At 34.9% G+C, this 27,456-nt stretch overlaps 7 protein-coding genes across 11 annotated transcripts; 4 read left to right on the top strand and 3 right to left on the bottom strand.

Moving 5' to 3' along the window:
• Nucleotides 1–1,014: 1,014 nt before the first annotated feature.
• Nucleotides 1,015–2,937, bottom strand: LOC17883715. Its single transcript, XM_006286481.2, has 6 exons — nucleotides 2,627–2,937; nucleotides 2,430–2,545; nucleotides 1,785–1,908; nucleotides 1,537–1,685; nucleotides 1,358–1,420; nucleotides 1,015–1,272 (listed from the first exon to the last, which is right to left on the bottom strand). The coding sequence occupies exons 1-6, from the start codon at nucleotides 2,909–2,911 to the stop codon at nucleotides 1,236–1,238; spliced, it is 774 nt and encodes a 257-aa protein (XP_006286543.1). The 5' UTR covers nucleotides 2,912–2,937; the 3' UTR covers nucleotides 1,015–1,235.
• Nucleotides 2,938–3,183: 246 nt separating this feature from the next.
• Nucleotides 3,184–6,513, top strand: LOC17883722 (DNA-binding protein BIN4). Of its 2 annotated transcripts, none has more exons than XM_006289738.2 (13): nucleotides 3,184–3,339; nucleotides 3,433–3,557; nucleotides 3,657–3,912; nucleotides 4,087–4,148; nucleotides 4,478–4,715; nucleotides 4,788–4,855; nucleotides 4,932–4,985; nucleotides 5,150–5,258; nucleotides 5,446–5,492; nucleotides 5,584–5,610; nucleotides 5,784–5,859; nucleotides 6,004–6,149; nucleotides 6,240–6,513. In XM_006289738.2, the coding sequence occupies exons 2-13, from the start codon at nucleotides 3,507–3,509 to the stop codon at nucleotides 6,336–6,338; spliced, it is 1,233 nt and encodes a 410-aa protein (XP_006289800.1). In that variant the 5' UTR covers nucleotides 3,184–3,339; nucleotides 3,433–3,506; the 3' UTR covers nucleotides 6,339–6,513. The 2 variants fall into 2 exon arrangements, with proteins under 2 accessions (XP_006289800.1, XP_023637707.1); XM_023781939.1 differs by having other exon boundaries at nucleotides 4,475–4,715.
• On the bottom strand, nucleotides 6,375–9,700 carry LOC17884177 (pathogenesis-related protein 5). Of its 4 annotated transcripts, none has more exons than XM_023781942.1 (6): nucleotides 9,606–9,700; nucleotides 9,026–9,505; nucleotides 8,763–8,864; nucleotides 8,387–8,480; nucleotides 7,152–7,776; nucleotides 6,375–7,046 (listed from the first exon to the last, which is right to left on the bottom strand). In XM_023781942.1, the coding sequence occupies exons 5-6, from the start codon at nucleotides 7,643–7,645 to the stop codon at nucleotides 6,590–6,592; spliced, it is 951 nt and encodes a 316-aa protein (XP_023637710.1). In that variant the 5' UTR covers nucleotides 7,646–7,776; nucleotides 8,387–8,480; nucleotides 8,763–8,864; nucleotides 9,026–9,505; nucleotides 9,606–9,700; the 3' UTR covers nucleotides 6,375–6,589. The 4 variants fall into 4 exon arrangements, with proteins under 4 accessions (XP_023637710.1, XP_023637711.1, XP_023637709.1 ...); XM_023781943.1 differs by lacking the exon at nucleotides 9,606–9,700 and having other exon boundaries at nucleotides 9,026–9,190; nucleotides 9,283–9,544; XM_023781941.1 differs by lacking the exon at nucleotides 9,606–9,700 and having other exon boundaries at nucleotides 9,026–9,544.
• Nucleotides 9,701–9,722: 22 nt separating this feature from the next.
• On the bottom strand, nucleotides 9,723–10,948 carry LOC17883440. Its single transcript, XM_006289002.2, has 2 exons — nucleotides 10,859–10,948; nucleotides 9,723–10,466 (listed from the first exon to the last, which is right to left on the bottom strand). Exon 2 carries the CDS (start codon nucleotides 10,403–10,405, stop codon nucleotides 9,959–9,961), a length of 447 nt encoding a protein of 148 aa, XP_006289064.1. The 5' UTR covers nucleotides 10,406–10,466; nucleotides 10,859–10,948; the 3' UTR covers nucleotides 9,723–9,958.
• Nucleotides 10,949–14,354: 3,406 nt separating this feature from the next.
• LOC17883549 lies at nucleotides 14,355–16,204 on the top strand. Its single transcript, XM_006288476.2, has 2 exons — nucleotides 14,355–14,686; nucleotides 15,436–16,204. The coding sequence occupies exons 1-2, from the start codon at nucleotides 14,525–14,527 to the stop codon at nucleotides 16,018–16,020; spliced, it is 747 nt and encodes a 248-aa protein (XP_006288538.1). The 5' UTR covers nucleotides 14,355–14,524; the 3' UTR covers nucleotides 16,021–16,204.
• A 1,271-nt stretch (nucleotides 16,205–17,475) lies between these two features.
• On the top strand, nucleotides 17,476–19,739 carry LOC17882416 (NAC domain-containing protein 91). The gene is made up of 5 exons (XM_006287620.2): nucleotides 17,476–17,743; nucleotides 17,933–18,213; nucleotides 18,301–18,567; nucleotides 18,648–19,136; nucleotides 19,228–19,739. The coding sequence occupies exons 1-5, from the start codon at nucleotides 17,566–17,568 to the stop codon at nucleotides 19,411–19,413; spliced, it is 1,401 nt and encodes a 466-aa protein (XP_006287682.1). The 5' UTR covers nucleotides 17,476–17,565; the 3' UTR covers nucleotides 19,414–19,739.
• Nucleotides 19,740–24,680: 4,941 nt separating this feature from the next.
• Nucleotides 24,681–26,919, top strand: LOC17883336 (heavy metal-associated isoprenylated plant protein 9). The gene is made up of 4 exons (XM_006288184.2): nucleotides 24,681–24,927; nucleotides 25,019–25,253; nucleotides 25,444–25,710; nucleotides 26,317–26,919. The coding sequence occupies exons 1-4, from the start codon at nucleotides 24,907–24,909 to the stop codon at nucleotides 26,745–26,747; spliced, it is 954 nt and encodes a 317-aa protein (XP_006288246.2). The 5' UTR covers nucleotides 24,681–24,906; the 3' UTR covers nucleotides 26,748–26,919.
• Nucleotides 26,920–27,456: the final 537 nt, after the last annotated feature.

The following is a 27,456-nucleotide window of genomic DNA, read 5'->3' as shown; positions in this document are numbered from 1 at the left end:
TCACTAAAAAAAGAAGAGGGATCGAGCTTTGACAGTGAGTCTCGAAGTTTTTTTACTAATCTTGAATAAAAACAAATGTGTCTTTATTCAAAAAGATTTGCCGACCTATGGGATTTGTGAAACTAAATGTGATCTTTACTAGAAAAGAAAAAATATTGAAAGCAAAACCTAAAAGAGAGGATATATATATGCTAATTCGTAGGCAAATGAACAAGTCCCATATATGTATGTATGACATATGACCTCACATCTACATGGCCTTCATTGCGAGTCATTGTCAAGACTATGTGTTTATTATATCAATAGTTTTAGATGTCGATGTGATACCTAACTTAATTATTATAGAAAACAAAATCACAATCCGAAAGATTTTAATGTTGAAAGAGATCATTATTAGGAAAATTTAACAACTAGTTTTTTTACGAAAACTTTAGGATGGTCATGGTTTCAACAACTCAAAATATGATGAGAAACTACTTGTGGTTGTTTATCTAATTCATTTTTTTTTTCTTGAAAACATTATTATATGTATATGTTAACTTGCCTGAACCAACTTTATAAAGAAAATGTCATGAATAAGGGAAAGCATATGCAATAGCCAAGCACATTACAATTTTTCTTTAAAGCACAATGACAAAATATCTCATGAGCCACCGACGGCAATGACATTTCATATTGTTTATTACATGATTTTTTGGCTAATTATTTTAGTAAAAATTTGTTAATTAATTAACATAGTCATTAAGCACAAGGAAATGTGAAAAGACTTACAATGACGTTTCATCATTATACTAACACTATAATTTAAGTAGCAAGAGATTCAACATGAGCAAGATCTTATAAGGACTTGCAACTTTCGTAATCCATCATGAAGGTACATAAGTGGAGTTGCTTGGATGTAAGGATTTGCATCTTTCATATAGGGATATGCTTCTTTCGTATCCACATTGAAGGTGTAGAGGTTAATCCACTATATAGTAAGGCCTAAGTTTCAAGAGTAATACAGTCGAGGTATATCATTTGAAGAATATATTTGATGCTTTATATCATCAGTTTTATGATTACCGAGTGGTTTTTCGTTATAAGAAATCTAACATGATAAGTTCGTGTAATCGAATCAAACATATAGCTAATAACATCAGCCAATAATGATTAATAATAGTGCTTGAGATCCTTATAACATCATCTTACAAAGATTAACGATACTGCCGAAGACAAGCAGAGGCTCTCTAGTCTCAACCACGACCTCGTTTGCCCTTCAGCTCAGGGTCCCTGTATAATCACCAAATTCGATGTCACTTTCATTGATTTCACATATTCATGTCACTGAAAATAGAGAGGGAAGTTGTATTCGAACCTTTGGATGTGATCAAGTATCAGTAGCCTTGGTCCAGGCGGGATGCTCGCGTCTTTTAGCGCACTAGACACACAAACATAGTTTTGAGGGGCATAAGATGATTCCAATATAAGACAGTTTTGCTTTTTTTTTTAGTTGATACAGAAACGAAATCTCAGAAGCTCAAAACAGTGTAGTACCTATCAGTGAGCAATGGCAGAGTTGGGTCTGCTAATAAACCCTTCTTGAAGTTTTTCTCATACTTCTCTAGGCCCAGTTTCAATAACATAGATCTTCCCCGGGTGTAAAATGGATCTTCAACGCTTGGTTTAGAGAACCTTTGACCCAACTGAACAAGACCGAAAAGAAGAGAATAGAAACTGATGATTAATGACATGCCTAACTACTTTCAAGAAGACCATAATCTCCTATATATATGATTACTCACCTTAAAAAATACTCCTTGGAAAAGAGCGAAACCAGCGGCAGTGGTGATTGCATTCATAGGTTGACCTTGTAATCCTGCGCTCACTAAAGAATATGCAACCCCTGATCCGAATGCTGCGACCACACTGCACAATTCAAAATCATCACTCTTTCCACCCGAGTTTTAACAAACAAATAAGCCACTGTGAATCATCATCACACATCAAAGATTTGAGTTTATGTTGTTTCAAATATAAACACCCTACACAGGAACAGTGAATCACTTAAAACAACATAATGAATCATAACAAACTGATTCGATATGAGATTGTACTGTGAAGCAATAAACTGATCAAAAGAACAAAAAAAAACAAGCAAAGTCAAAAAATTTCCCCTGTCATGGAATCAATCCTGTGATAGAGACTGATTAGGACCTGTAACTAAGTTGAAAACATAAACACTAGTTGCAGACACTAATTGTCTCTAACATGAGGTCCAAAATTGAATTCTAAAATTAATTCACTCCTAGATCACTGTTTGAAATAATAGAATCAAGAAACAACAATTCACAAACACACACACACAATACAAACATTAGTGATAGCTACAGCTCAATACAGGTTAAGATTCATCTCAAAATTCTCAAAGCACCAAAATGAAAACTTACGCAGATTCTAAATCCTCCTTGCCTCTAATCCGTTTCATAACACAAGCTATACCAGCATTAACACCAGTTATAGCAGCAAAGTTCCGAGCTTGAACCAAAGGTCCACCAACAAGAGCCTACAAACAAAGTTTTCACAACCTTTAATAAGTTGAAAATGACATAAACCAAAATTAGGGTTTAATGGAGGTTTAGGAAACCTGAGTTTGCTTTAACGAAGCCATAGCTTGAGGGTCAACACCAGCTTGAGGCATTTCAGGGGAAAGAGTACCCATTAGACCACCGATAAAAGCTCCCTGAACTCCTCCCATGGCGGTGACTACGGCGGCTTCCACTGGTAGCTTCTGTTTTGACAACCATGATTTGAAACCAGTCTCAACCTCCTTGAATTTGATTTGGAACTGTTGAATTGGATTCTGTTGATCCTTCATTAAGCTCATCACCGCCATTGTTTCTTGCACCTTGTCTCCTCCGTCTTTCCCCATTTTTTGGTTTTTTTTTTCTTTCTTTCTTTTGTCACACTTCTCTTCTTTCTTCCTTCTTCTCCTTATCTCCCTCCTTTTGCCGTTTCCGTGTTTCTAGTTTCTACGATATCTTATTGGGCCTTATAAGAAGCCCATAATATGATATTATATTAGTTTATTGGATCTATTACATCAATCTTTAGGCTTATTGGGCTTTAGGCAATAGTCTTGTACCATTGCGAACAAAAACACTTTGGAAACGCTAACAAGCAGTTTTTGTGCCTAATCTTCTTCCCGCGTCTTTCACACAAACTTCAATCTCGCCGCCGGCGAAACCTTTGCTTCTTCTCTCAGTCAATTCAGATTCCTTTTTTAGATCTCGTCGCCGGATTTCAACGTCATTGGATCCGTTGATCACTCAATTTTGTCTCCTTCTTCTTCTTCGTCAGGTGAGCTTCAATTTCATGGGAGATTTCATCGAATCTATGGCTTTTAAGGTCTCTTTTAGGGTTTTTGATTTGCGAAGTGTTATATGTATCTAGGAGCTGATTTTTTTCTAATTGAGTGGAGATTGAAGTTGGGAAGAAGCTTGGATTGTTGTTTCGAAGTTGAAATTATGAGCAGCAGCTCCAGAGAGGGATCTCCCGATTGGCTTCGCTCTTACGAGGTTTCAGATTCAAAAATCTGGTTCCTAATTTGAATCATTGGTTTTGGTATTTCTTACAGTATATCACAATTGTAAAAATTGGATGCTTTTGTTACGCAGGCACCTACGACTACTTCATTGTTGTCACTGTCATCACTATCTAAATCATCTCCAGATGATAGTCCTTATAGGGAATCTGAAGCCATTTCGTCTCTTCCTGTGCCTGGTGACTGTGATGACATTGTGATTCTTGAGAAAGAATCCGTGGAGTCTTCGTCTAGGAAGAAATCCAAAACTAAGGTTGTGACGAAGCAAGTGAGTATCGAGCAGGTGTTTTCTAGAAAGAAGAAAGCAGATGTTAGTCTTAACCTTGAAGGTATGGACGATGATGCACCAAAACTGTGTTTTCTTTTTGCTATTGTGATTAGATACAACACATTATAGGTCTTCTTTCTTGAGAGAGAGAGAGCGTGTATATCTATTTTGTAGGGAGTATTGTTTATCTGTTGAGCTATTAAAAGGATGCTTTTGACTGGAGATTGATTTGCAGGGAAGCAGAATGGAAACAAAGTTAACGGTGAAAAACTCTCTAGCATGCATAAGGATGCTCAAGTAAGAAACTTTTATTGCTTCTGTTTGCTTTAGTGGGTAGTTATTCTGATTTAAGATTTTCTTGTTAGGATGTCCCTGTTTGATAAATGAATTGTATTGTCAAGATTGTTTTAAACTTTCCTTAGAGCAGGTTTTCCAATTCTATGAACGATGATGGAATTTAGTAGGCTATCTTGTCCTCACTCTACTTGTCTTAGTGAGGGTTTGTTGTTTGCATGGATCTATTCAATTAACGAAAGATAGTATCAAAGAGGTGTAGAAGTGCTAATTCTTAAGTTGGTATGGTGTTGAGAACTTGTGATAAGACTTCTTCTTATTCTCTTTAGCAGGGAGAAAATGATTCTGTGATGCTTGTCTCATCTGATTCTGAACCATCCTCCAGTGGTCCGACCAAGCAGGAAGTGACCGTGCCAATTGAAAAGGATGTGGATCTTGTTCATGAAGCTAAAGAGGGAGAACCTGTACTTAAGAAGGCTCCAAAGGAAAACTCTCCAAAAAAAAAGCCAAAAAGTAGTCGCAAGGCACCCAAGATTGAAAATAGTTCACAAGAAGTTTTGAAAACTGAAGGTAAGACTTGTAACAAACTTTTGTGAGTTCAGGATTCGTCTAAAGCAATGTAACGGTCCTTCCCTCATGCAGATAAAGATACAGATACAGATGCCATAATAGCCGAGGACGTAATAACGGATAAGAATATCAAGCCTTCTGTAAGGACCTTGTGCTAGGCCCATTATTGTTATTTCTTCTCTGTTTCTTCCTTATGACCAGATTTACAAATTCCAGGGCTCAAGTTCAAGATTACCATTGGTACTTTCTGAGAAGGTGAATCGTACAAAGGTAAATACAAGTGTGTTTCTTTGCACATGGTTTTACACTCTACGTTTTTATATCATTGTTATGGAAGCTGTGACACTTCTTGTTTTGGAAATGCCAAAACTACATCAACTTTTAGAATTTATTTTTTGATAAAGCTGATATAAAACAGTGAACTATATTTACAGGTACTCGTTGAATGTGAAGGTGACTCGATAGATTTAAGTGGAGACATGGGGGCTGTTGGACGCGTGGTTGTTTCAGACACCACTGGGGACATGTACATGGACTTAAAAGGCACGTTCCCTCAACTATACATATTAACTGGCTTCACTCTCTCTCTCTCTTTTTATTAGCAAAATATGTAGCAGAATTAGCTATGCCTATTGAATGTAACAGAGCAAATTCGGTTACAAGGAACAGGTAACAGAATTAGTTCATGACTGGAGTCTCTTTACTAACACTTTGTCATTTTATGTTTCAGGAACTATATATAAATCAACAATCATTCCATCTAGAACATTTTGTGTGGTACGTTTTTTGTTTTCTTTTACCTTTTTGTATTATAAGGGCACACACTTTTTGGTATACAATTATTCACACCAACGATCTTGTATTTCAGGTTAACGTAAGTCAGACAGAGGCAAAGGTTGGTAATTTCTATCGTGCTTCCTTGTTTCAACCATCTTAAGTTTTTTTCTTAGATCTCGACTCTGTGTGCACCCTAAAATTTTGCTAAGTTAAATTTTAGGAGTTGGTTGAGAAACTAAAACATAAATCATAATGATACCCTAATTTTTGCATTATATGCTTTCTTGTCAGATTGAATCTATTATGAATGACTTCATACAGCTGACACCACAATCTAATGTGTACGAGGCAGAAACAATGGTCGAAGGTCAGCTTGATTTCTCTGTCTCTGTTTAGTGTGTAAAGACATTATTTATTGCTACCTTGTCTTCTTGTAGCACAATTCTCGATTTAGTAAACTGATTTTACGAAGATGATTGTTTCTCCGGCTAATTTTTTCTGACCCATTTAGGCACTCTGGAGGGATTTTCATTCGAATCAGATGATGAAAATAACAAAAACACCAAAAATGCTTCAAAGCCAACTGATCAAATTGGCGGCACAGAGGAAGAAACCAACACAAAAGCCAAAACCAAAGCCAAAGCAAAAGGCGAAACTGTATGATAACAAAACTCAGAATTCCCCCCTAAGAAATTGATATAAAATCCCTCAGTGAAAGAATATTTGTTTCATGTGAAATCTTTGCAGGTTTTAGGCAAAAAGAGAGGAAGACCATCTAAAGAGAAGCAGACACCAGCAAAAAAGGCTAAAAGTTCTGCTCCTAAGAAGCCAAAAGCCAAGAAATGAGTTATGATTTTGATTTGATTTCTCCCACTTTTTAAAAAACTTGACATTTCATTTATTTAGGTGAGACAACATTATATACGTCAAATAGAGTAGTTTTACATGTACGAGTTTCGAAGCCAGTACAGACATTTCAAGGCAAACTATTTGAATAATGAAGCTCAGAATTTTTTGTGGAGACTTTGATAATGACGCTCAGGATCTATGAGGTTACGTATCACCACTTCGCATTAAAAATGAAAAATATTGACGATTCATGTTGTGCCTGATTGCCTCAAAGCAGTAAGACTGAAACCAAGAAGCAACAAGACAGGGTAAGGTCGAAGAATATCGGATGAGGATTGAGTGTCTCTTTGACTCTGATCCTGAATTGGGGGATTCATATACTGTTCGTTTGGAACTTGGTTCCCAGAGGGAGGCATGAACTGCCCATTCCCATTTTGATTTTGAGGTGGGGGAGTCATTGATTCCTCGTTTGGTCCAGGTGGGTTCTGAGTGAGAGGAATCATAGGTGGACCGTACTGATTTTGAGTTGGTGGAGCCACAGGCTGATTGTATTGATTCTGGGTGGGAGGAGCCATTGGTTGACCATATGTTGGTGGAGCCATAGGTTGACTGTACTGATTCGGAGGTGGAAGAACCACAGGTTGCCCGAACTGATTCTGAGGCGGACTGGGAGGATCTGAGCTTTGGCTGTCCGGTCTTTTTACCCTGGATGGGGATAATAATCAATCAGAATCTGCAAATACTTATTTTGAAAAGTTGCAGAGAGCATTGTAACAAACTGAAAAGTGAAAAAAGCATATGATTTCATACCTACCAGGACAGAAGATAATGGCATATTCAGAAGCCTTACAAGTGAAAGTACTGGTTCCATCATCAAAGGCATAGCTATAAGCTCTGGGACAGGCTCTCTTGAAGATGGAAGAGTATGATGATGGTCGGCATGTGGTCGGGTTAGCAAACTGACCGCTGCAACAGTACTGGTCCAACCCAAAGGCCTCACAAGCGCTCTTGCATGCAACAACTCCTCTCTGTTCCTCTTCCTCTCCCATCACTTGAAGCTCCTTTGGACAGCTAATGTTGACATCAGCAACACATCCTGTAGCATTACAAGCTCCAACTAGCCCACCACCTGTTGGGAGAGCAACTATGGGAAGATTATACCCATCAACAAGACTGATATCGTAGAAATCTTTGTCATCAGAACCATGACCAAGTGTGATCTCAAATAGTGATGTCGGCGGTGCAGCACCATTACCGGCACACTCCAGCTTACCGCCGCAGTCTCCCGTCATACATTTTCCCATGCCATTAGCATCAAAGTTGCAACCGGTCCTAGCCCATATCCGACCTGACCAGCCTAGAGTCGATGGAATCCTCACAGACTGTCCCACATCAAGCCTGAACCCTGTCGTGGGTAGTGCCTGGGTGCCAGAGCCTGCAAGAGTTCCGGGCCATATTGTAAAGGGGCAGTTATTTGTGATGACAAAAGTGGATGCATAAGAAACAGAAAACATTAGAGAAACATAAAAAAGAACAGCAATGAGAACCATTGGTGATTTTCCCATTACATTTAAGTTTTTAGAAATATGAATTTGGCTGAGAGGTCCATGGAGCAGGGTTTATAACAAATAAAATGTAGAGGGAGAAGAAGGATTCAATGTTGAAGCGGTGAAGTTGCTTTAGAGAGCTTCAAGCCGCAAGACAATAAGTTAGGGTTTAGCATTACTCTTAGGACACTGGCCTCTCCGACAAGACAATTCTTTGCCTTACTTCCCCAACCAGTTTTGATCCGTTTATTATATTATAATAGAAAACTAATGAAACGATGTATCATGTAAGAGAATCTACACTAATTTCTTTTCAAACCAAATTCCTTGACAATTGTGTTGATAAAAATTATGTAATAAGTAACCAAATATCATCGTAAAAGTACTTCAAAGAAAAAACGAAATTCAATAATGAATAGTGGTGGAAAGAATCAACAAAAGTACAATAAAATAGTGATTGTTACTATCATTAGCTATTAGGGAGAAGTATTCCCGTACCATTTATCTTATCGTAGCGGCTGAGTCAAAATCTGATACTTTGCTTCTTCTTCAGAAGAGAATCTTCCATGATCCCAGGATACTATATGATTACCTAGACATTTACATTTTGTGTCAGCTAAACTATTACATTAAATCCACGTTGAAACAAACAATTTGAGGCAAACAATTAAAGATTTTTTTACAAAGCCCTCAAGTTGCTGCAAACTTAGAAATAATATTCTAAATGAAGACTACATGGGTTTTTTTCTTTCTTATTTTTAAGTCAACCAGATCATCATTGTATATATACATCAGAATAGATTATATTTTAGGTAGCCTAGGACTACAATAAATAGCTAGGAAACGAGGAGGTTGTAAGTACGCTATGACTTACCAAGACTCCGATTTAGGTGGGAGCAAAAATAAGAGCTCAGATTCCATCCAGGCCAGATATAATATCTTCAACAGACACTTTAGCATTTCAAAGATAGTGTACCTGGTCAGAGATATAAGAAAAATATCAGAACCTCAAATACAAGAGTCTATGGTTATCACGACTAATTTACATGGCAGAAGATAATATACATGAAGTTGTGAGCTCAAATTAAAAAGAAAACGAAGGATAACAATTCCGTAAACATCATGTCACATAAATACCATGTGTAGCTGATACTTTTGAACACAGTTGGCTGACCACATGCTCGTTGGGTAGTTCATATCTATTCCACGGGCGTCCTTCCTCTCACAGTTGAGTATCAACTTATGCAGCCAATGAATTAAACCAAATGTGTTGTTTCCTGCTGAGCACAAACACAAGAGGACCTGCAAAGTACGGTTTCAACTTCCGTCTGTTAGACTCGAGTTATTCTTTGATTAAAAAAATAAAAATAAATCAAACAGTCAAATCAGTGTACACAAAAGAAACACAATGAAACACTCCTTAATTGCAACATTTGAAACCTGCACAAACAGAAAACATCTTCAGAACCCCAAATACTCATCAATCAAGGAAAGGAAAGATGGATAGAACACAAAATTTGTTAGAATTAGGTTCCGATCAGAAAGGATGTTCCTGCAGGATAACAAAACCAGAAAATGTCCTGTATCTTCAGAAATTGGTTACCAAAGTGTATAACCCTGCAGCAGCACACTTACAGAATCACCCATGGTGCGTAATGATAGGGCGCTAAAAGTCGATGGTAACCAAAACAAGATACATAGCTGAATAAAAACATACCTAAATATTGTATCCAATCACAAGGAAAGACCAAAGAAGCACAAGAATAGATACCAAACATCACCAAGAAGAATAAGCAAGTTTGCTATTCTATTACACCTAAATGCAACAGTGATAAGGTCCAGAATAAAGCATTAGAATTATAAAGTCTCTCCTACATAAGTACTACATAAAGTTCACAATACTAAGATAAAGCTCTCTTTAAAGCAGGGAGGATGCCTAGATCCCCCTGCTGGAGCAATAAGCACAATGTCTCTTATCCATAGTTGTTCAGAAGAAAGGGAAAGGGAAGTTATTCTACTTAAGATAAAGAGCCTCTCAGTCTCTGGAATATTGAGGAGATCAGCATGGATCTAACTCAAATCCATCCCGTCTCCAGCTGGGGTGCAGATGGGGCTCACAGCAGAGAAAGACCTCTCGAAAGGAGAAGCATGGAACTGGGCATCACGACGACGACGCTTAAACGAACAGCTCTCAGAAGGATGACTCTCAGCATCAAGCTTCCTCCGGACTCCTTTCACAGCCTGCTCCTCAACCGATGAGAGAGGGAAAATCCTGCCGCTGGCACGGCACAAAGAGCTATGGTTATCATAGAGAATCCGCTGGTTACAGTTCTTGTCGCAGACATGAGTCAGCCCAGTTAGTTTGCAGCGGTACATATTCCCACAAACAATTTCATTCTCACATTTCCAATCACATTTGTGACACTGGATGGGTCCATCGCAATCGCGACCCAGAATTGCAGACAAGTAAATAACATTGGCAGATGTAACCATGGGAGATTTTCCAAATACCTCCATCTTTCAAAAGCAAGCCTCTCTGATTCTGAAAAAAAAAGCTCCACACACAACCTTTATCACTCTGCAGAACCCAACAAAAAGCCGAAGAAACCATCAATATCATCACACAAATGGTAAGCAAAAATGTGAAAATCTGAGATCACTCCAAAATTAAAGCTAATCAATTCCTCTACTTCACAACCTCATTCAAGATCACATGGAAAATTTCGTCTGCAAGAGAAATTAATCTCGGAATCTACTTTAAGCAAAATTTGAATTAAACACAATTAGACTCCAGATGTGCTAAGCTACAGACTCCATGATACCAATCTCTACGAACATATAGATAAACGTAATTTTTAAGCTGCAACAAGTAGCTACCAGATCCGACTGTAGAATGAAGAAGATTCTCCATGAAATCACAAATTTTAAAAGCAAATACACAAAAGGAAGATAGAGGAGAAAGAGAGATACCTGGAGAGAGAAGATACTGCAACGAAACCCTAATTTTGACTCTTCGAGAGAGAGAGAGAGAGAGAGAGAGAGAGAGAAATGAAAGCTAAGATGAAGGAAGAAGAACAAAGTGAGGGAGGAAGAAGATGAAGATATTTATAGATTAGATCTAACTCCGTTAATTAACGGTGTTTGTGTACTTAATTAATTCGTCTATTTCTTTTGTCGTTTATTGCGAAAAGAGAATGATAATAAATAAAATAATCACGTGTCATTTGTCCAATGGTTATATTTTAAATCCACGCGGCAAAAAATTACAAAATCCCCCACCCAAATTTCACCTATTTTAAATTTTAAAAAAGTTCTCTTATTAATGTGATATTTGAAGATTTAAGATTTTAAATTTCCTTGGTAAATATGGTTATTATTGAGTTTGTGTTAGTTATTATTAAATGAGATTAGCAACATTAAATTTACCAACAATCATTATTTAATTAATTTTTGTGGAAAAAACGAGATAAAAGGAGAAACGGTAATGGAGAGAGAGTGCGATGACTTTGGCCAACCTAACTTCATCCGTCTTCTTTGCTCCTTCACATCCTCTTTTTTTTTCCAACTAACCACAAAGTTTTGACTTTTTTGGACGTTGACTGGATTTGGGCTTAGTTAAAAAGCCCATTTGCAAATTTTATATAGCTTTAAAAGACTTTTTCACCGAAGTAACAGTTACACCGACCAAAATTTTGTCAACTGGTGTAAAACAGAAAACAAAAGCAACGATAAAGTGACAAAATTTTAGAAAACTGAAATTTTCAAGTGAGAAATATATTAGAAATAATTGAAAAAGTTACATACAAACTAGAATGTTGAAATTTTTTTAAACAAATGATGTTATTTAAAAAAAAAACTAAATAGTCATAATCTAATGGTAAAGGGAGATAATTCCTACCATCTGGGCTCGAGTAGCATTAGCCACCGTGATTCGAATAATTTAACAAGGCCTTTTCAGAACCATTATTTGGTAATCAAGTAGTAGTGGTGGTTTAGAGGATATATTAATTTTTTCCAAATGCAAAATTTATTAAATCACTCTATTTGGTAAGTCAAAATAATGGCATGCTTTAAATCCGTTTTCAAAACTCAATAAATTAACTATGCGACGAGGATACTCGTCAATCGTCATTTCAAGTTAATCAGGTGGAACATTTATGGTTATCGAAATTTTGTTTATCTAAAATATTTTCTTGTGATTAACTATGTTTAGTGGATAGATATTATTAAATACTTCAAAATTCAAATAAAGTGAGCTTAGGCAGACAATACTGATGTATCATGTGTTATAATAACCAAGTGTTAACCTAGACGAAGATCTAGTCGAAGATAAAAACACCCACGTGAATGAAGTACGGATGCTTACTTCGAGACAGATCCAATAATTTTATAATACTTGAAAATAACACAACAAGAAGACTGGTTTTAATGTGAGTCTTTCATTACAAGTCAACGAAAGTCTTTTATTAATATGGTAACGGTAACATGTCACACACACAGACCACTCCCATAGGACTGATCTTCTTATCTTGAAGACTTGGGTTGTAGTATTTGTTGAACATGCAAATGAGTGACACATAAAGTAAACTGCTCTACTTCTAGCAAGTGGCACCACATAGTAGATAACCTAATTTAATTGTTTTCTTTTAAAAGAAATTTGTCTTCAAAGTAAAACAAAAAACTGTATTATGTGATTTTAGCTAGCACAAACAATTTTTCAAGACTATTTGTGACAAAGTATTTGCAAATAACTTAGTTTTCTTTTCTCATTTCCATTGGAATTTAGAATTTGGAACTTGGAAGTGTTCACTATTACGTGAGATGATGCATTATGCAATCTTACATTTTCTCTATGCCGTGGAAATTTTTTGATCCCACAATTTTTTTTTTTTTTTTTGGAATTTTTGTAAATTGAATTGTTAATTAAAAAATAAGAGAAATAGAAACATCGCTGTGATGGTGGTGGGGAACACTCGAGGAATATACCAATGCCGAATCAGCTGTGAAATAAATAAAAGTTGGACGTCACAGATAGTTAGTGGGCCTCTAGTGGGCCGTTGGTGGTCTCAAAAGGTTTCCACTTTCCTCAAATTTTCCCTTTTTTGGTCTTTTTCAATTAAAAGCAACAATATTTTTTACTGGTCCGAAATTAACTATTTAAAATAAAATATATTCTAAAAATTTAACATTATTATCAGAATTGTGTTTTTCTTATGAATTTTATCAATGGTTTATAATTCAAAATAATTTTTTACCTCATTCTCGTTTTTTAAGTTAGATTATAGTTATTTTCACATTTTGCAATTAAATTTGTAACTTCAAATTTTAATTATTATTTCACTATGTCATAATAAAAATATAATACTATGGTATATTTGTTATGCAATAGTTCAATACTTATTAGTATAAGACTGCTAGTTATCGAAAACTGTTCGCATGCTTTTGAGGTGTGAGTTGTTGAAAGAAAAATATTTGGAGTGTATGTTGTTTGACAAACAAAATTACATAACATCTTTCGCATGCCTTTTTTTTTGGCTAATTCACTAATGATCCTTTTGAGTTTTGACTACAAATGGTCAGCATAAATCTTTTAATTTTTTTTAATAATATAGAGTAACTTTATAAAATTCAGATTATTAATACCTTGTTTCCACTAATTAAGATGAACTATCAAATAAAGAAACTCTGTTTTATAGAATTTCCTACAATGGTTTACGAAATTAGTCATTTGAGATCATTTGAAACAACAAGAATATATAAAAAATACTATGGTCTTTTTAAAACTACATCTTTTTTTTTCTTTACATCAAAAATTCAAAATACGTCTCTTCTCTATTTTAGAGGTTCTATAAGGTTTATATAAATAAAGATAATAAAATATATATCAAATTAGGTAGAAAGTGTGACCATATTACCACTAGCTAGTAAATTTCGAATTTTCTTCTTTGATTTGTAAAAATAAATTATTCTATGATCTGTCGTTTTTTTTTATTAATATATCGCAACTGTCTAAATTATGTAGTCTTTATAAATTATCAGTGCATGCATCGGAATTCCCGTGAATTGGAAACTGAACTTTTCGTTTAATATGGTTGTCAATTTTGTATCCAATAGTAAATGTCGTTTCACAATTTCAACTAAAATTTCCAATATTATTTCAGTTAATCGATGCTCGATATATAACGTGTATTTTTTTGCTTAACTTTTTAAAATTTTTTTGCTAAACTATAACGTGTATTTTATGTTCCAATTGTACTTTAAATGTATATTAGATGTTTGGTATTTAAAAAAAAAAATGTGCCAAATGGCATCGGCTGGTCCAAACTTAACAGCTAGGGCTCGCCTTTTAAAAGTGGAGATTTCTATGTAAAATGTATATATATACAAGTAATTAATTAATTACATTAACACGTTTTATATGTAAAGTCTCAAATCTATAAATAGAGGTAGCTAGAGAGAGTGAGAAGAAACGGCTGAGAATCCGGGAAGCTCTAAACAAATTAAAAGAGAGGGCATTAGATACGTGAAGGCTCCACGTTAGACCCGTACTTCACTTTGATTCTCTCATCAAAATCTTCTCCTTCAAAATTCTTATACTTTCTTGTGATCGATTAAATCTCGATCTAATCAAAGAAGATGAAGCGTGAGTATTTAGATTACACACTTGTGCCTTTAGGGCTTGGTTTGATGTTGTTCTATCATCTATGGCTTCTCCACCGTATCATCAACCGTCCCTCTTCGACCGTCGTTGGCCTCAACGCCTTCAATCGCCGCCTTTGGGTTCAAGCCATGATGGAGGTTCCATCTTTTATCTCTTTTTCTTATAATATATCTTTTGCTTTTCTAACTTTATTTCACATATACATCTAGATCTCTCCATAGACTTAGCTCATTGGTTATATTTTGAGGGTTGTTGGAGATAACAAAGTAGAATCTCGTGCATATCACGTGTTGATGTGTATGTGGTTATATATGATACATATTGCATATATTGTGTTAATTTTTACATAATGATAAAGATGAATATGTAGATCGAATAAGATGTGATAATTCTTACAGATAAGTGTATGCATGCGCATAGATTTTTCAGGGAAAGATAAACCTCTCAATGGTTTAAGTTCCTTATGAGTTGGAGGATGTGAGGTTGAGAATATTAGTACATGGTTTCTTTTATATATGAGTATATAAGTATATTCATCATGCATGCACTTAACAAATTGACAAGTGAAACTGAAAAAAGTATCAAAATAAAATATTTTTCTTTTTGTTTCTCAGATCTTTTATTTTCTCAGAGTATATGTGAACATAATTATACTTAAAGTTGTTTACGTAATTGTCAGTTTCTAGAAATTTCCTAAAGAAATGAGTCCTCAAGTGTGAAAAGCTAATGACACTAAAAAGATGCTTTGCAATATTAGGATTTGTTTTTTGAAAATGTCAATAAATTACATTGTTTCCTCCACCATTTTTATCCTTTGTTTGATTGGATCTTCAGATTTTTTTTTGTTATTGTACTAATAGATTTCAAATACAACTAATGAAAATAGGATTCATCCAAAAACGGCGTTTTAGCGGTTCAAACGCTAAGGAATAACATAATGGCGTCAACACTATTGGCATCAACCGCAATAATGTTGTGTTCACTAATCGCGGTACTAATGACCAGCGGTACAGTAGAGCGTTCGGTTTGGTTAGTGTCTGGTGACAAAAGCGACTTAGCCTTTTCACTCAAGTTCTTCGCGATCCTCGTGTGTTTCCTAGTCGCGTTTCTCCTCAACGTCCAGTCAATTCGTTATTACAGCCATGCAAGCATCCTCATCAATGTCCCATTTAAACAGCTCATGGCTGTTTCTTCAGGTGGTCGTGGTAATAGTGGTCTCATGATAAACCAAGACTATGTGGCTGCAACGATTAACCGTGGGAGCTACTTCTGGTCGCTAGGACTAAGAGCGTTCTACTTCTCATCGCCTTTGTTCCTATGGATCTTTGGTCCTATCCCGATGTTCATAACTTGTTGCGTTCTTGTTTGTTCGTTGTACTTCCTTGATTTAACGTTTGATTCGATGAAATGTACCGTTGGAGTCGCGGATGGGGAGGAGCCAGAGGTTAGAAGGTTAGCTCAGAATGTTTAGTAGTTTTATAAGTGACAATGGTTAGGGATTCAGAGAGTTTAGTTTAATGGAAGAAGGAACATACAAAATCTTGAAAGTTGTATTGATTCAGGTTCAATGGTTGTTGAACCTGTGTCGTCAAAAGAGTCACTCTTGTCGCTAAATGAATAAAAATTGTTATATTCGCATATGAGTCACATGAAAATGGACCATACTATGTTTATTTTCAACCTTCTTCCTTAAGAAAAAACTATATCAGTTACAAACTAAAGAAATATTTTTAAAATTTCAGTTGGACTTGCATAATATAATCCACTGGCATCGTCACATCGGTTAAATGAAATTGTGATATCATCAACTCGTGATAGTACTAGGAGGTGACATTTCAGTTGATTATTGTGGTCAACCACATTAATTGTTTGAGATCTCCTTAAAAGCCTTTTTATTTGAAATAAGAAAAACTAACGTCTGTAACTCGCAAACACTAATAACGTGGTCGTGCGTGTTTGTAAAGCAATTAGAAAGAGGAACCAATAGAAGTTTATGCAAGTTCTCAATTGTGGAAGTCATAACAAAGTTCAAGAAGCCGGCAATATTTGACCCAAAATTAAGAAAATGTTGTTCAAAGAAAAGAAAAAAAACCATAGTTGGATCTGCTCATGTCAATATATCATGTCATGATTCTGGAAAAGAAGTTTTATTTTTTCTTTTTATTTTGTAGTTTTTATTTTTACCTTTTTAGCTTCTCAATTTGTTCTCTTGCACAACATCATCGAACTTTGGTACATGTCTGATTCCTTGGGACTGCTGCTCTCATCGAGTCTCCAATCAATTTTAATTTTGGGTGGACAGTATAAGGATTAAGGAATAGTAGACTTTTTAATATAGAGTTTTTGGTTGTATATACCTCTTGTTGGGCTTAAATAACAAGCTCTATTAGTCAAATGGGCTGGCCACTTGTGTATATTTGGCAAGTAATTATTAAAATACAGTATTTATGTTTGTTTAATTACTAAACCACTAGCACTAATTAAAAAGCAGTTTAAGTTTAACCCGAAAAAGAAAGAAACTTCCGTACAAGTTCCTTTACCACATCCACGTGTCAGTAAACAATTCATCAACTGACATCTTTCTCTTTGACGTAAGCTAACTTTACTTATTTAGCCCTCACTGCCACATGCTAACATGACTACTTTACATCCTCTGTTTCAGGGGCAAAAATGGTATTAACATCTTTTTTCTCTTTACGCGTAAGGAACGTGGTTTTTGATGTTTCTGGGAAGCAGGGTCGCCTGTAGTAGTAGCACAACACTGTTTCTTTGATAACTCTCTTGTCTCTGACCAAATCGTGTCATACATCTCCTTCATTCTTCTTCACTTTAACAAATTCTAGGGTTCTTCTTTTTTTTCCTTATCTGATCAAAAATTCTGGAATCTGGTTTTTTTTTTTCTCGATACCTTTTGAATCGCATCTCTGATCCATTTTTTGTTTTCATTTTTTGGATTTAGAAACTGAACTCGATTTTTTTTGCTAATTTTCGTTGTCTTCTCGAAGTTTAAAAACGTATGAAAGAAGATATAGATGTATTGTCTCTTGCTTCACTACCTGTGGGGTTCAGATTTAGTCCGACGGATGAAGAGTTAGTTCGGTACTATCTCCGGCTCAAGATCAATGGTCACGATGACGATGTCAGAGTCATCCGTGAGGTTGATATCTGCAAATGGGAGCCATGGGACTTGCCTGGTATATTCTCACTTCTTTATCCTCTCTCCAAAGTATTATCCAAATCGATCTTGATGGTCTTTAGCTCTGTTGTTGAGGTTTAATTTTTGGAAATAAGTTTACTTGCTTAGCTTTGGGTAGTGGAATCAGTGGATTTGAGTAAAGATTTATACTTTTCTTGGTTGTGTGTTGTTGTTGTTGTGTTTGCAGATTTCTCTGTGGTGAAGACAACAGATTCAGAGTGGCTCTTCTTTTGTCCATTGGATCGGAAGTATCCGAGTGGAAGTAGGATGAATCGAGCTACTGTGGCTGGTTACTGGAAGGCGACGGGAAAAGACCGTAAGATCAAATCAGGGAAGACTAAGATTATTGGTGTTAAGAGGACTCTAGTGTTTTATACAGGTCGTGCTCCTAAGGGTACACGGACCTGTTGGATTATGCATGAGTACCGCGCTACTGAGAAGGATCTTGATGGAACTAAGTCTGGCCAGGTAAAACCAACTTATGAGTAAATGCTCTGTTTTTACTTTTGTGTTTCGAGTTTCTGATTTTGGTTCTTGGGTTGTTTTGGTTTGCAGAATCCATTTGTTATTTGCAAGTTGTTCAAGAAGCAAGATATTGTGGAAGGAGATGTACCAGAAGATTCAAAGTCATGTGAAGTTGAACCAGCGGTCTCGTCTCCAACTGTTGTGGATGAGATGAAATCTGAGGTTGAGATGTCTGAGGTATCTCTTATTTTCCCTAAAACCGAAGACACAAAGCCTTCTGATGTCGCGGAATCATCTCTTCTTGTCTCTAGTGAATGTCGTAGTGAAAACTCTGCAGCTGAGGCTACAACCACTGGAGTAAGGATGAACAAAATACAATCTTTTTTCATTAGAGGAGACAATTTTGTAAAACTTACAAACTTTATTTTGCTTAACAGCTTGAAGATATCGATTGGCTCTCATATATGGAGTTTGATTCCATGGATCAAAAGTTGTTCTCTCCGTTGCACTCTCAGGTTCAACCAGAGCTTGGATCCTCTTTCAGTGGTTTTCAATCTGGGTCAAGCGAAGTGTTCAAACACCACAATGGGGATAACATTCAGACTCAGTACGGTACAAACGAGGCCAATGAACAGATGAACAAGTTCTTGGAGTCTTTTATTGACGTTCCTTATGAGCTTCCAGAGAGGAAAGAGTTAGTGCAGCAGACGCCAGAACAGATCCCACACGAGCCACATAATATTCTCAGCACATGCAACAAGATCAATGATGTATCTGAAACAGGAATTAAGATTAGGACACGACGGGCACAAGCTCCTGGTTGTGCTGAGAAGTTTGTAATGCAGGGTGAGGCTTCAAGAAGGTTGCGACTTCAGGTTCATAAGTCAGAAGCTGACAGCACACAAGTCCAATGTATCAAGAAAGAGGTGAGAAGAAGTAACAACAAAATGTTTTAAATGGGAACCCTTCATATGCATTACAACAATTCCTAACTCTATTTGTTATGCTTTAAAATAGATTCAGGTGAAGGACACTACAAGGGAGACTATAACAAAAGGATGTGGAAATGTCACCAAATCAAAGAGCAAGACCAGTTTCATTGCCAAGAAGATTGCAGCTATGGGATATTCATACAAAGGGCTTGTCAGAGCGGGTGTGGTAGCGCTTGTGTTTGTGATGTCGGTTTGCAGTGTAATCGCATAAATCCGATGTTTGTTCGACCATTTGTATGATGAAGAATAAAGAAAGTGCTTTACGGGTTGAGAATGCGGGTTTGTGTATAATAGGGTCTTGGCTAGGTTCTGCATCTGTTGTTGTTGGTTCAAAGCCTAACCATGGCCAGTTTAGTACTTAGGAGGGTATAGTAGTTAGTTAACATATACGACAATTTACAGTTGGTATGTTTAGATGTAAGAGGTTATCTAAAGCCTTTTGGAAGTTTATTGCAGACCACATGCGTCTTCAGATTGTGTTGTGAAACCGTTCGTGATTTGGTGCTAAGTGGCACTAGTATACTCCATAATTTTTAATCAGGCCTATAAATAAGTTAATAAATCTATAAGAGTTCTAACTCATTTTGATGGATTTTGATCAAGATGGATCCATCTATCGACTTGATTCACACCAAGCACTACTCGATATTTAGAAACCGTGGCCATATCGTGTTCATCAACAAATTTGCAAACATTTTTGTTGTGGCTATTTCTGTAGCCGATAAATACCATTACTTAATACCTAGAAGCTGCAAAAAGAGCATTTTTCAATAGTTTCAATTGTTTGTTTTTCATATACGAACACAAAAAACGTGTTTATGCCAACATGAACGATCACAAATTTCAAATAACATGTATGAACTTCAATTCTGATGCCTAAATCATAATTGACCAATTCGTAAGTTAGTCAACTGTTAACGTATTTCTACTGAGGCTGGCCGTATCAGCCGATAGGGTTTATAAAAAAAAAAAAAACTGTTAATGTACGATCAAAATTGTTGAATTTAATAAATTAAGTCATTTTATCGCTAAAAACTACTATTACCTACATTTATTCTATTAAATATTACAGAGTGTGGAGTGTATAAAGTATAGTTAGTTAGAGTTTGTTATGGTTTATATGTGTATACTGTATAGATTTACTTGTACCAACCTTTTTACTAATTATCGAGTATACAATTTAAATTGTTTTTCCCTTCGTGAGTGATGAGTTTTTTTTTTTTTCAAAAATATGAGTTCCTAATCCACCCATTGGTTCTCGATTTTATTAATTTCTCGTTTGATTATTTTGCTTACCGAACTGATTATAAGATTTGGACTTAATCATGTCAACTTAGTTATCGTCTTTGGTATTATGTTTTTTGTTTGATTGTTGTAGTTCACAAGAAGATCACATAATATAGATAAATCACGCCAACTTATTTCTCGTCTTCGGTCGTTTGACATCATGATTTCCATATATCACACAAATCTTTACGGATGACGCTCAATATAAGATATATGCTGAATTTTATTAATGGTACTATTCTTAAACCTCCTAATAACTATCGTAATCTGGATCTTGGTCTAGGTATAATGATATGGTTGTTCTACATCGATTATGAGTATTATCTTGGTTGTTACTCATGCTTATTGCTAAATGTTTTTGGAAGAATCTCATGCTTACCGTTAAAATAGATGATGCTCCTTAAGTTTGTAAAATAGAACTAACGTTTGAGTTCAATGCTATCAGGTTCTATGGATGTCATTACCTAACATATTCAATATTTAGAGCTATATAGAGTATATATATACAATATATAGTATTTTTTTTATAACTAAAATTTGTTCAAATCCATTATAGTATGGATTAAAATAGTTTACGGTAGTTGATAACTAATTTTTACAATGTAGACTACGAAAAAGTTAGATAAAAATACAACTTTTCAGAATACAAATTGTAGTTTAGTAGTTTGTATCGGTGTTGTATCATATTTTAGATTTAAACCAATAATACATGCATGAGTACAAATTACAATTCTTTCCAATATAACTAAAAACATCGTAAATGAGTAAAATATGTAAATTCGAATCTTAACGCCATTGCAGTTGGACTCATGTCTCCACATGCGATGCACCGAACACCAACTAACTTTATCTCAAACAATTTTTAGGATTCACGTATCATGTTCATGTTTATTTTAATTCAAACTCAATTATATTCTGATTTTAATTACCAAAAAGGCGGCGCACACTTTTAAAGCGTAATATACAAATTAGTGATTATGATATGACTCGATTGCATGAAAATATATATTAACAAGGCACTGCATGAAACAAAAGTCTATTTATTCAAGCACATATAGAGTTTTTAGCTTAGTCAATATGGCTTTTCTTTTTTTGACTTTTTGGATATACTTTTGAATCAGATTAAAGTGTCACGTTGCCGGTTGGTATAAAAGGAAACTTCATGTTATTTCCAGATCGATTTGCGAATTATTTCATAAAACCATCTCTTATATTTGTTTTATATATATCAATATATACCCAAAAAAAAAAAATCTTAAAATTAAACCAATCAAATAAAACTCTAGATTCTTGGCTTAGTTTTTGATTCGTCATACTTTTACTTTTTTCGGATTATGAATTTTGAGATAAAGAGACCAGTCAACAATGAGAGTTTTGCTATGTCCTTTTTCAACTAAAACGATAGTTTCATTGTTTAGTTCAGACTTTAGACTCAAACAATGAAAACGATCGGATTTGAACTATGTCAAATTATTCACGACTTCATAGTTCATTTATAGGTAAAAGGTACATGTACCAAAAAATTATGTCCGAATTCGCAGTTTAAACCAAACTTACTTGATAACCAAAAATAAATAAATAAACCAAAGTTACACAAATTTTGTGAGATAATATTAGCAAATTTACCAAAAGTTGGGCAAAATTTCTTTTTCAAAATTTAATTTGCACATAATATATATAGATGAACCAATTTATACAAATAACTAAATTAGATATTGAGTTGAGTCATTCGAAATCGGTTTGCTCTAATCTAAGTGCCGTAGAACAGCATCAAAGTATTTTTCGACGTAGACATCTATTATCTACGTACGTACGTGGAAAACCATTTGAGTATATTTGTAGAAGATTATTTCAAAACATTCTGATATATATATTTTCAAAGTTTATAAGCAAAGAAAGAGAACAAATACTAAAGATTCCTAGAAATTCTTGCCTAACTCACCAATAAACATACTTTTGTCAAATCAAATTTGGATAGAAGATGAGATGCATACATAGACACGCACATATATGTATGCATGGAGCATGTTGTATTAGCTGACTCAGCTCCAGGTGTTTGGGCACATGTAAACATGGACCCGAACTGTTTACCTTTTTTTTTTTCTTTTCTATAGATTATAAAATAGATTACTTCGTAAAGATTTTTAAGAAAATGTTAAAACTGTTGAACTACAAAGGGGTTCCAATTCCAAAAAGAAATAAAGACATGGTAAAAGTTAGGCTATTATAAACCTATTATATCATTGGAATGTTGTCTATAATTTAAAACTTAAACTTCGACTTAAATTCCTTATGAATAACTAGAAAAAATACATTAAGTACCAAGCATGGATTATATATACAATGAGAATCTGAGTGAATTCTCTGCACTTCTTTCATCTATCATTTTCTTGTAGCTAAGTTTGTCTTAGTGGTTAATTAGCCGCAAATGCGCTATAAAAGGTTCACTTTGAATTATACTTTATACTTATGTTTCATCTAATTGTATAGCTTTTAATTATATATGTATAATTCTATTCACTCTTTTCAAAATAATATATATATATATATATATATATATGTCTATATCAGTATATGTCACTATGTCTGAAAGTCTATATAACTAATAGGGCACATTGATAGTGATATCAACCAAATGGATATGATGATCTACGTGCCCATGATTTATTGATTAACTTCAACATAATTACGTAAATTAACACACGTACGATCGAGTGAAAAAACAGCTATTGGTCTACAAGAGTTGTGCCAAACAAGAATAATTTGTCCAAATTTTAATCTTAAAGCATCCCACGTGATTTACACCATGCCAAAGGTTCTCACAAAATTTTAAGTCCACAATTTGTTTTTCATTTTATTGGGCACTCCACGTTGCATCCATCCCCAAAAATTGCTTTTTAAGAAATGGAAATGCTACTTTACTATTTTTATGAAATATCGAACACATTGTTTAGTGAGTCTTCTAGCTGATTAGATAGTTCTCACTTCCCAATATCGAGAATACAATTTTAAACGAAACTTGTGATTAAAAGGATTTTGATGCTTCTTCTAAAAGGGGATAAATCAAATCAACCAACGAAGAAAAACTACGTAATAGTTTCCATACAATGTATACTAGTATAGTTTGATTTGTCTTTTCTAACCACTTTGAACCACAAGAATTTACTTGGACGAACGAGAAGGCAATAATACAATTTCTGAACAATTGTAATTATTTATACGATTACATTAAGAAAAATTAGGGTACCGAGTAAATAAAGGTAAAGGTGTATCACCAAATTAACAGTGATAGAATATAAATACATTCGTTTCAAAATGTGCCAAAACTTAATTAAGCTTTCAACTTTGTAATGTTACTAATACTAAGTATTTTCTTGATAGATAAAAAAATTAGCTGTCAACAAAATGTATGGTAGAGATGATCACGCGTCGTCTAATCATCTTTTTCTCGAACTAACATTGGTTTATATTAGACATACGTACGAATAGGAAAAATTGGAAGAAAATTACTATAGAAAATAAAGAAAAAATGAAAAAATTATAAATGTAAATCAATAAAGTCGGTGAGTATGATGCAAAGTATTGTCCTTTTCGATGCCAAAGATTATTATCTCATGGTCCTATTCCTTTTATTTATATATAGTTTCCTCGTTATCAAGAATATACGTTTTCTCCCATGAAAAAATAATAGAAGTATGACAACTGGAGGAATTTACAAAGAATCCATTGTTGTGAATTAGAATATAATTAATACATATGTGGTTCGTTCGTTATAACTTAAATTAAAATTTGATTTCAGATGGCTAACTGAAGAAACTGACACGACAAAAACGAACAACAACATCCGGAAACTAAATTATAATGTTGAATTCATCGAGGTTCACCAATCCATACAGAAATTAACAAACGAACTATAATTCAACGATGACATTACAAAATCATTCAAGGTACTTGATCAAGACCATCCACATTCTATGCCTATAACAAAACCTACCGACCTCGGACCATTCTTGTCCCCGGCCTTCTTCAAAATATGGTATTTTTGCAAACAGTACATAAATAAATAAATAAAATCGAAAAAGTTGTTTGTAAAATAATTGCAAAACATAATTAGTGGTGAGAATAAATCTATATATAAGGTACAAGGGTGAAGGGGTGTGTCTATATATGTTGGATGATTAGTTTCTGCCATGTGCTATGGAATCAACCTCTTATGCTTTATGTTCTGTTTAGTTCCTACCTTATACTAAAAACTTTAATTATTCATCAATAATTCTATATTCCTCCTTCGTCTTTTTTTTAATATATTTTATTGTTTCATATAAATACTCGCTCTCTCTAACTCATTCTCTCCATAACATAACATACCTCTCTTCCTAGTTCCATTTATAATCGTCGTATAACAGATTCTTAAAATATGGGTGAAGAATTAAAACCAGTAAGCTTCAAAGCTCTTCAGTATTCTTTATTTGCAACCAAATTATATACATATGTGTCATTAACTTTGTAGTTGATGTTTCCATTATTAGGAAGCAAAGGAGGCAGCGTCTGCTCCAGAGGCCGTCCCAGGGCCAGCCACGGCGGAAGAAGAGGAGAAAAAGAAAGATGTGGCGGAGGAGAAGAAAGAGGCAGCTGAGGAGGAGAAACCAGCGGAGGAGGAGGAGCCACAACCACCACCACCGCCTCCACCATTCATACTCTACGTCGACTTGCATTGTGTAGGATGCGCTAAGAAGATTGAAAGATCTATTCTAAAAATCAGAGGTACATAAATATATAAGAATGATATAAATGTACTATATATTAAAAGAATAGAAAACTCTATTCTCTATTTTAAAATAATAAAAACCAATGGATTCATTCCTAAAATCCTAACTACCTAAATATTCTTTTATAAAGATCCATAAGCAAAATAAATAATAATTATTAAACTTTTAACTGTAAAAATGTGTAGGTGTGGAAGAAGTGGTGATGGACATGAATGAGAACCAAGTGACGATAAAGGGAGTGTTGGATCCGCAAGCTGTGTGCAACAAAATCAAGAAGAAGACTAAAAGAATGGCCAAAGTCCTCTCTCCGCTTCCGGCGGCCGAGGGAGAGCCTTTGCCACCGATCATAACCTCTCAAGTCTCTGGCGGTATCACCACCGTTGAGCTCAACGTCAACATGCACTGCCAAGCTTGTGCTGACCAGCTCAAGAAGAAGATTCTCAAAATGAGAGGTACATATATATACTTTTATTTTTATCTACTTATCAAAACCAAAATATTCCTTTATCAATATGAAGTTTATCATATTTTTAAGAATAGGTAAAATCCAAAACATATTTCGGTTATGTGTAAATGATAAATGGAATTTTCAGCTATAATATATATTTCTCACTATCTAATCAGATGCACCCATGTAAAAATAATATATCATTCTGCATAGGTGTCACTTTAAATTCATTATATATCATGTCAAAAAGAAGAGTCACTATATATCTCGTTGGCATCACGTGCATGTTTTAAACTAAAATTTGTTGATGACAGGAGTCATGAGGTTTAGTTTTTTAGATGCGTTTTGGTTTCTAAGATTCTAAATCGCTTTGTTCAAAAGAATTGATTAGTATTAGAAACTTTCCGTAAAAGTTAATTAAGTCATTCAAAATTTTGTACGTAAGATTATTATAAGGTTATTATAATAGTGAGTTTGAACGTTAAAAAAATGTGTTAGTATTGTCGCTAAATACAAATTAAAGAATATGGTTATCATGCAAATCGTTGTTGACAAAATAAAATAAAAACATATGGTTCTATTTGAATAACCGACTAATATTGTTTTCTAGGGGTCCAAACAACTGTGACGGAGCACACCACCGGAAAAGTGATAGTGACCGGAACAATGGACGCGGAGAAGCTTGTAGATTACGTCTACCGTCGAACCAAAAAACAAGCCCGGATCGTACCTCAACCTGACCCGGAACCTGAAAAACCGGCCGCCGAGGAAGAGAAGAAGGAGGAGGAGGGCGGGGAAGGCGATGAGAAACCGCCAGAAACCGGAGAGAAGAAGCAAGAAGAGAAGGAGGGAGAGGAAGGTGTCGGCGGAGAAGAAGCGGCGGCTATGGACGACGGAAGAGACTATGAAATGGCGGCGATGGCGGAAGAGGAAGGGATGAAGAGGATGATGTATTACTATCAGCCTTCATACATCATCGAAAGGGTTCCACCGCCGCAGCTTTTTAGCGACGAGAACCCTAATGCTTGTTGCATTACTTAATTAATTTGGTCTTACCGAAAATATATATACTATAATTAGGATCATCATTAATTACGCAAGAAAATGAAAAAAGAAAAAAATAGGTAAAGAATGTGTAAACTATATATTATTTGTTATAATGTGTGTTTGGTATCTTTATAATTGTTGATGGATACGTTATTACACTTTGGTATATACGTGACCGCAACTGTAACAACGATATCGATACGGAATCTATCTATTCAAATTCATGTAAGAATATGTTATGAATTTGTTTTGTATATATTCTTGAGGAAACTTTTTATTTTTAGTAATTAGGAAATAAAAGAGAGAGGAGATTCAAGTGGGGATCAATGGGAGATCTACGTGGGTCTGCACATGGTGTGCTTCTTCTTTTTTACTTTTGCTACGTCAATCTCCATTTTTGGACGTGGCAGCTTTTACAGCCTACCTTGTCTATTAATTCTTCTCGACCTCTCATGTTTTTTTTTGTTCTCTTTACGAATAAAGATTTAAATAAAAAGTGGGAAAGGTTTCGATGAATATTTGGTTTCCAAACTAATATATGTAATGTATTTGCAAAAAGACTTGTTTGGGTTGTATGGGATAACCGGATAGGTCAACCTATCGAGTGAGGTGGAGATTCGATGAGCTAGAACTTGGATTGGATCACAAAGCCCACAAGAGAGTTGAGCTAGTCCAATATTGACAACTTCGAAATCTACAGAAA

The sequence above is a fragment of the Capsella rubella genome, unplaced genomic scaffold (genome assembly GCF_000375325.1).
Source record: "Capsella rubella cultivar Monte Gargano unplaced genomic scaffold, Caprub1_0 scaffold_6, whole genome shotgun sequence".
NCBI lineage: Eukaryota > Viridiplantae > Streptophyta > Magnoliopsida > Brassicales > Brassicaceae > Capsella > Capsella rubella.
Note: the sequence above shows the minus strand (reverse complement) of the source record. Positions and strands in the feature narration are given on the sequence as shown.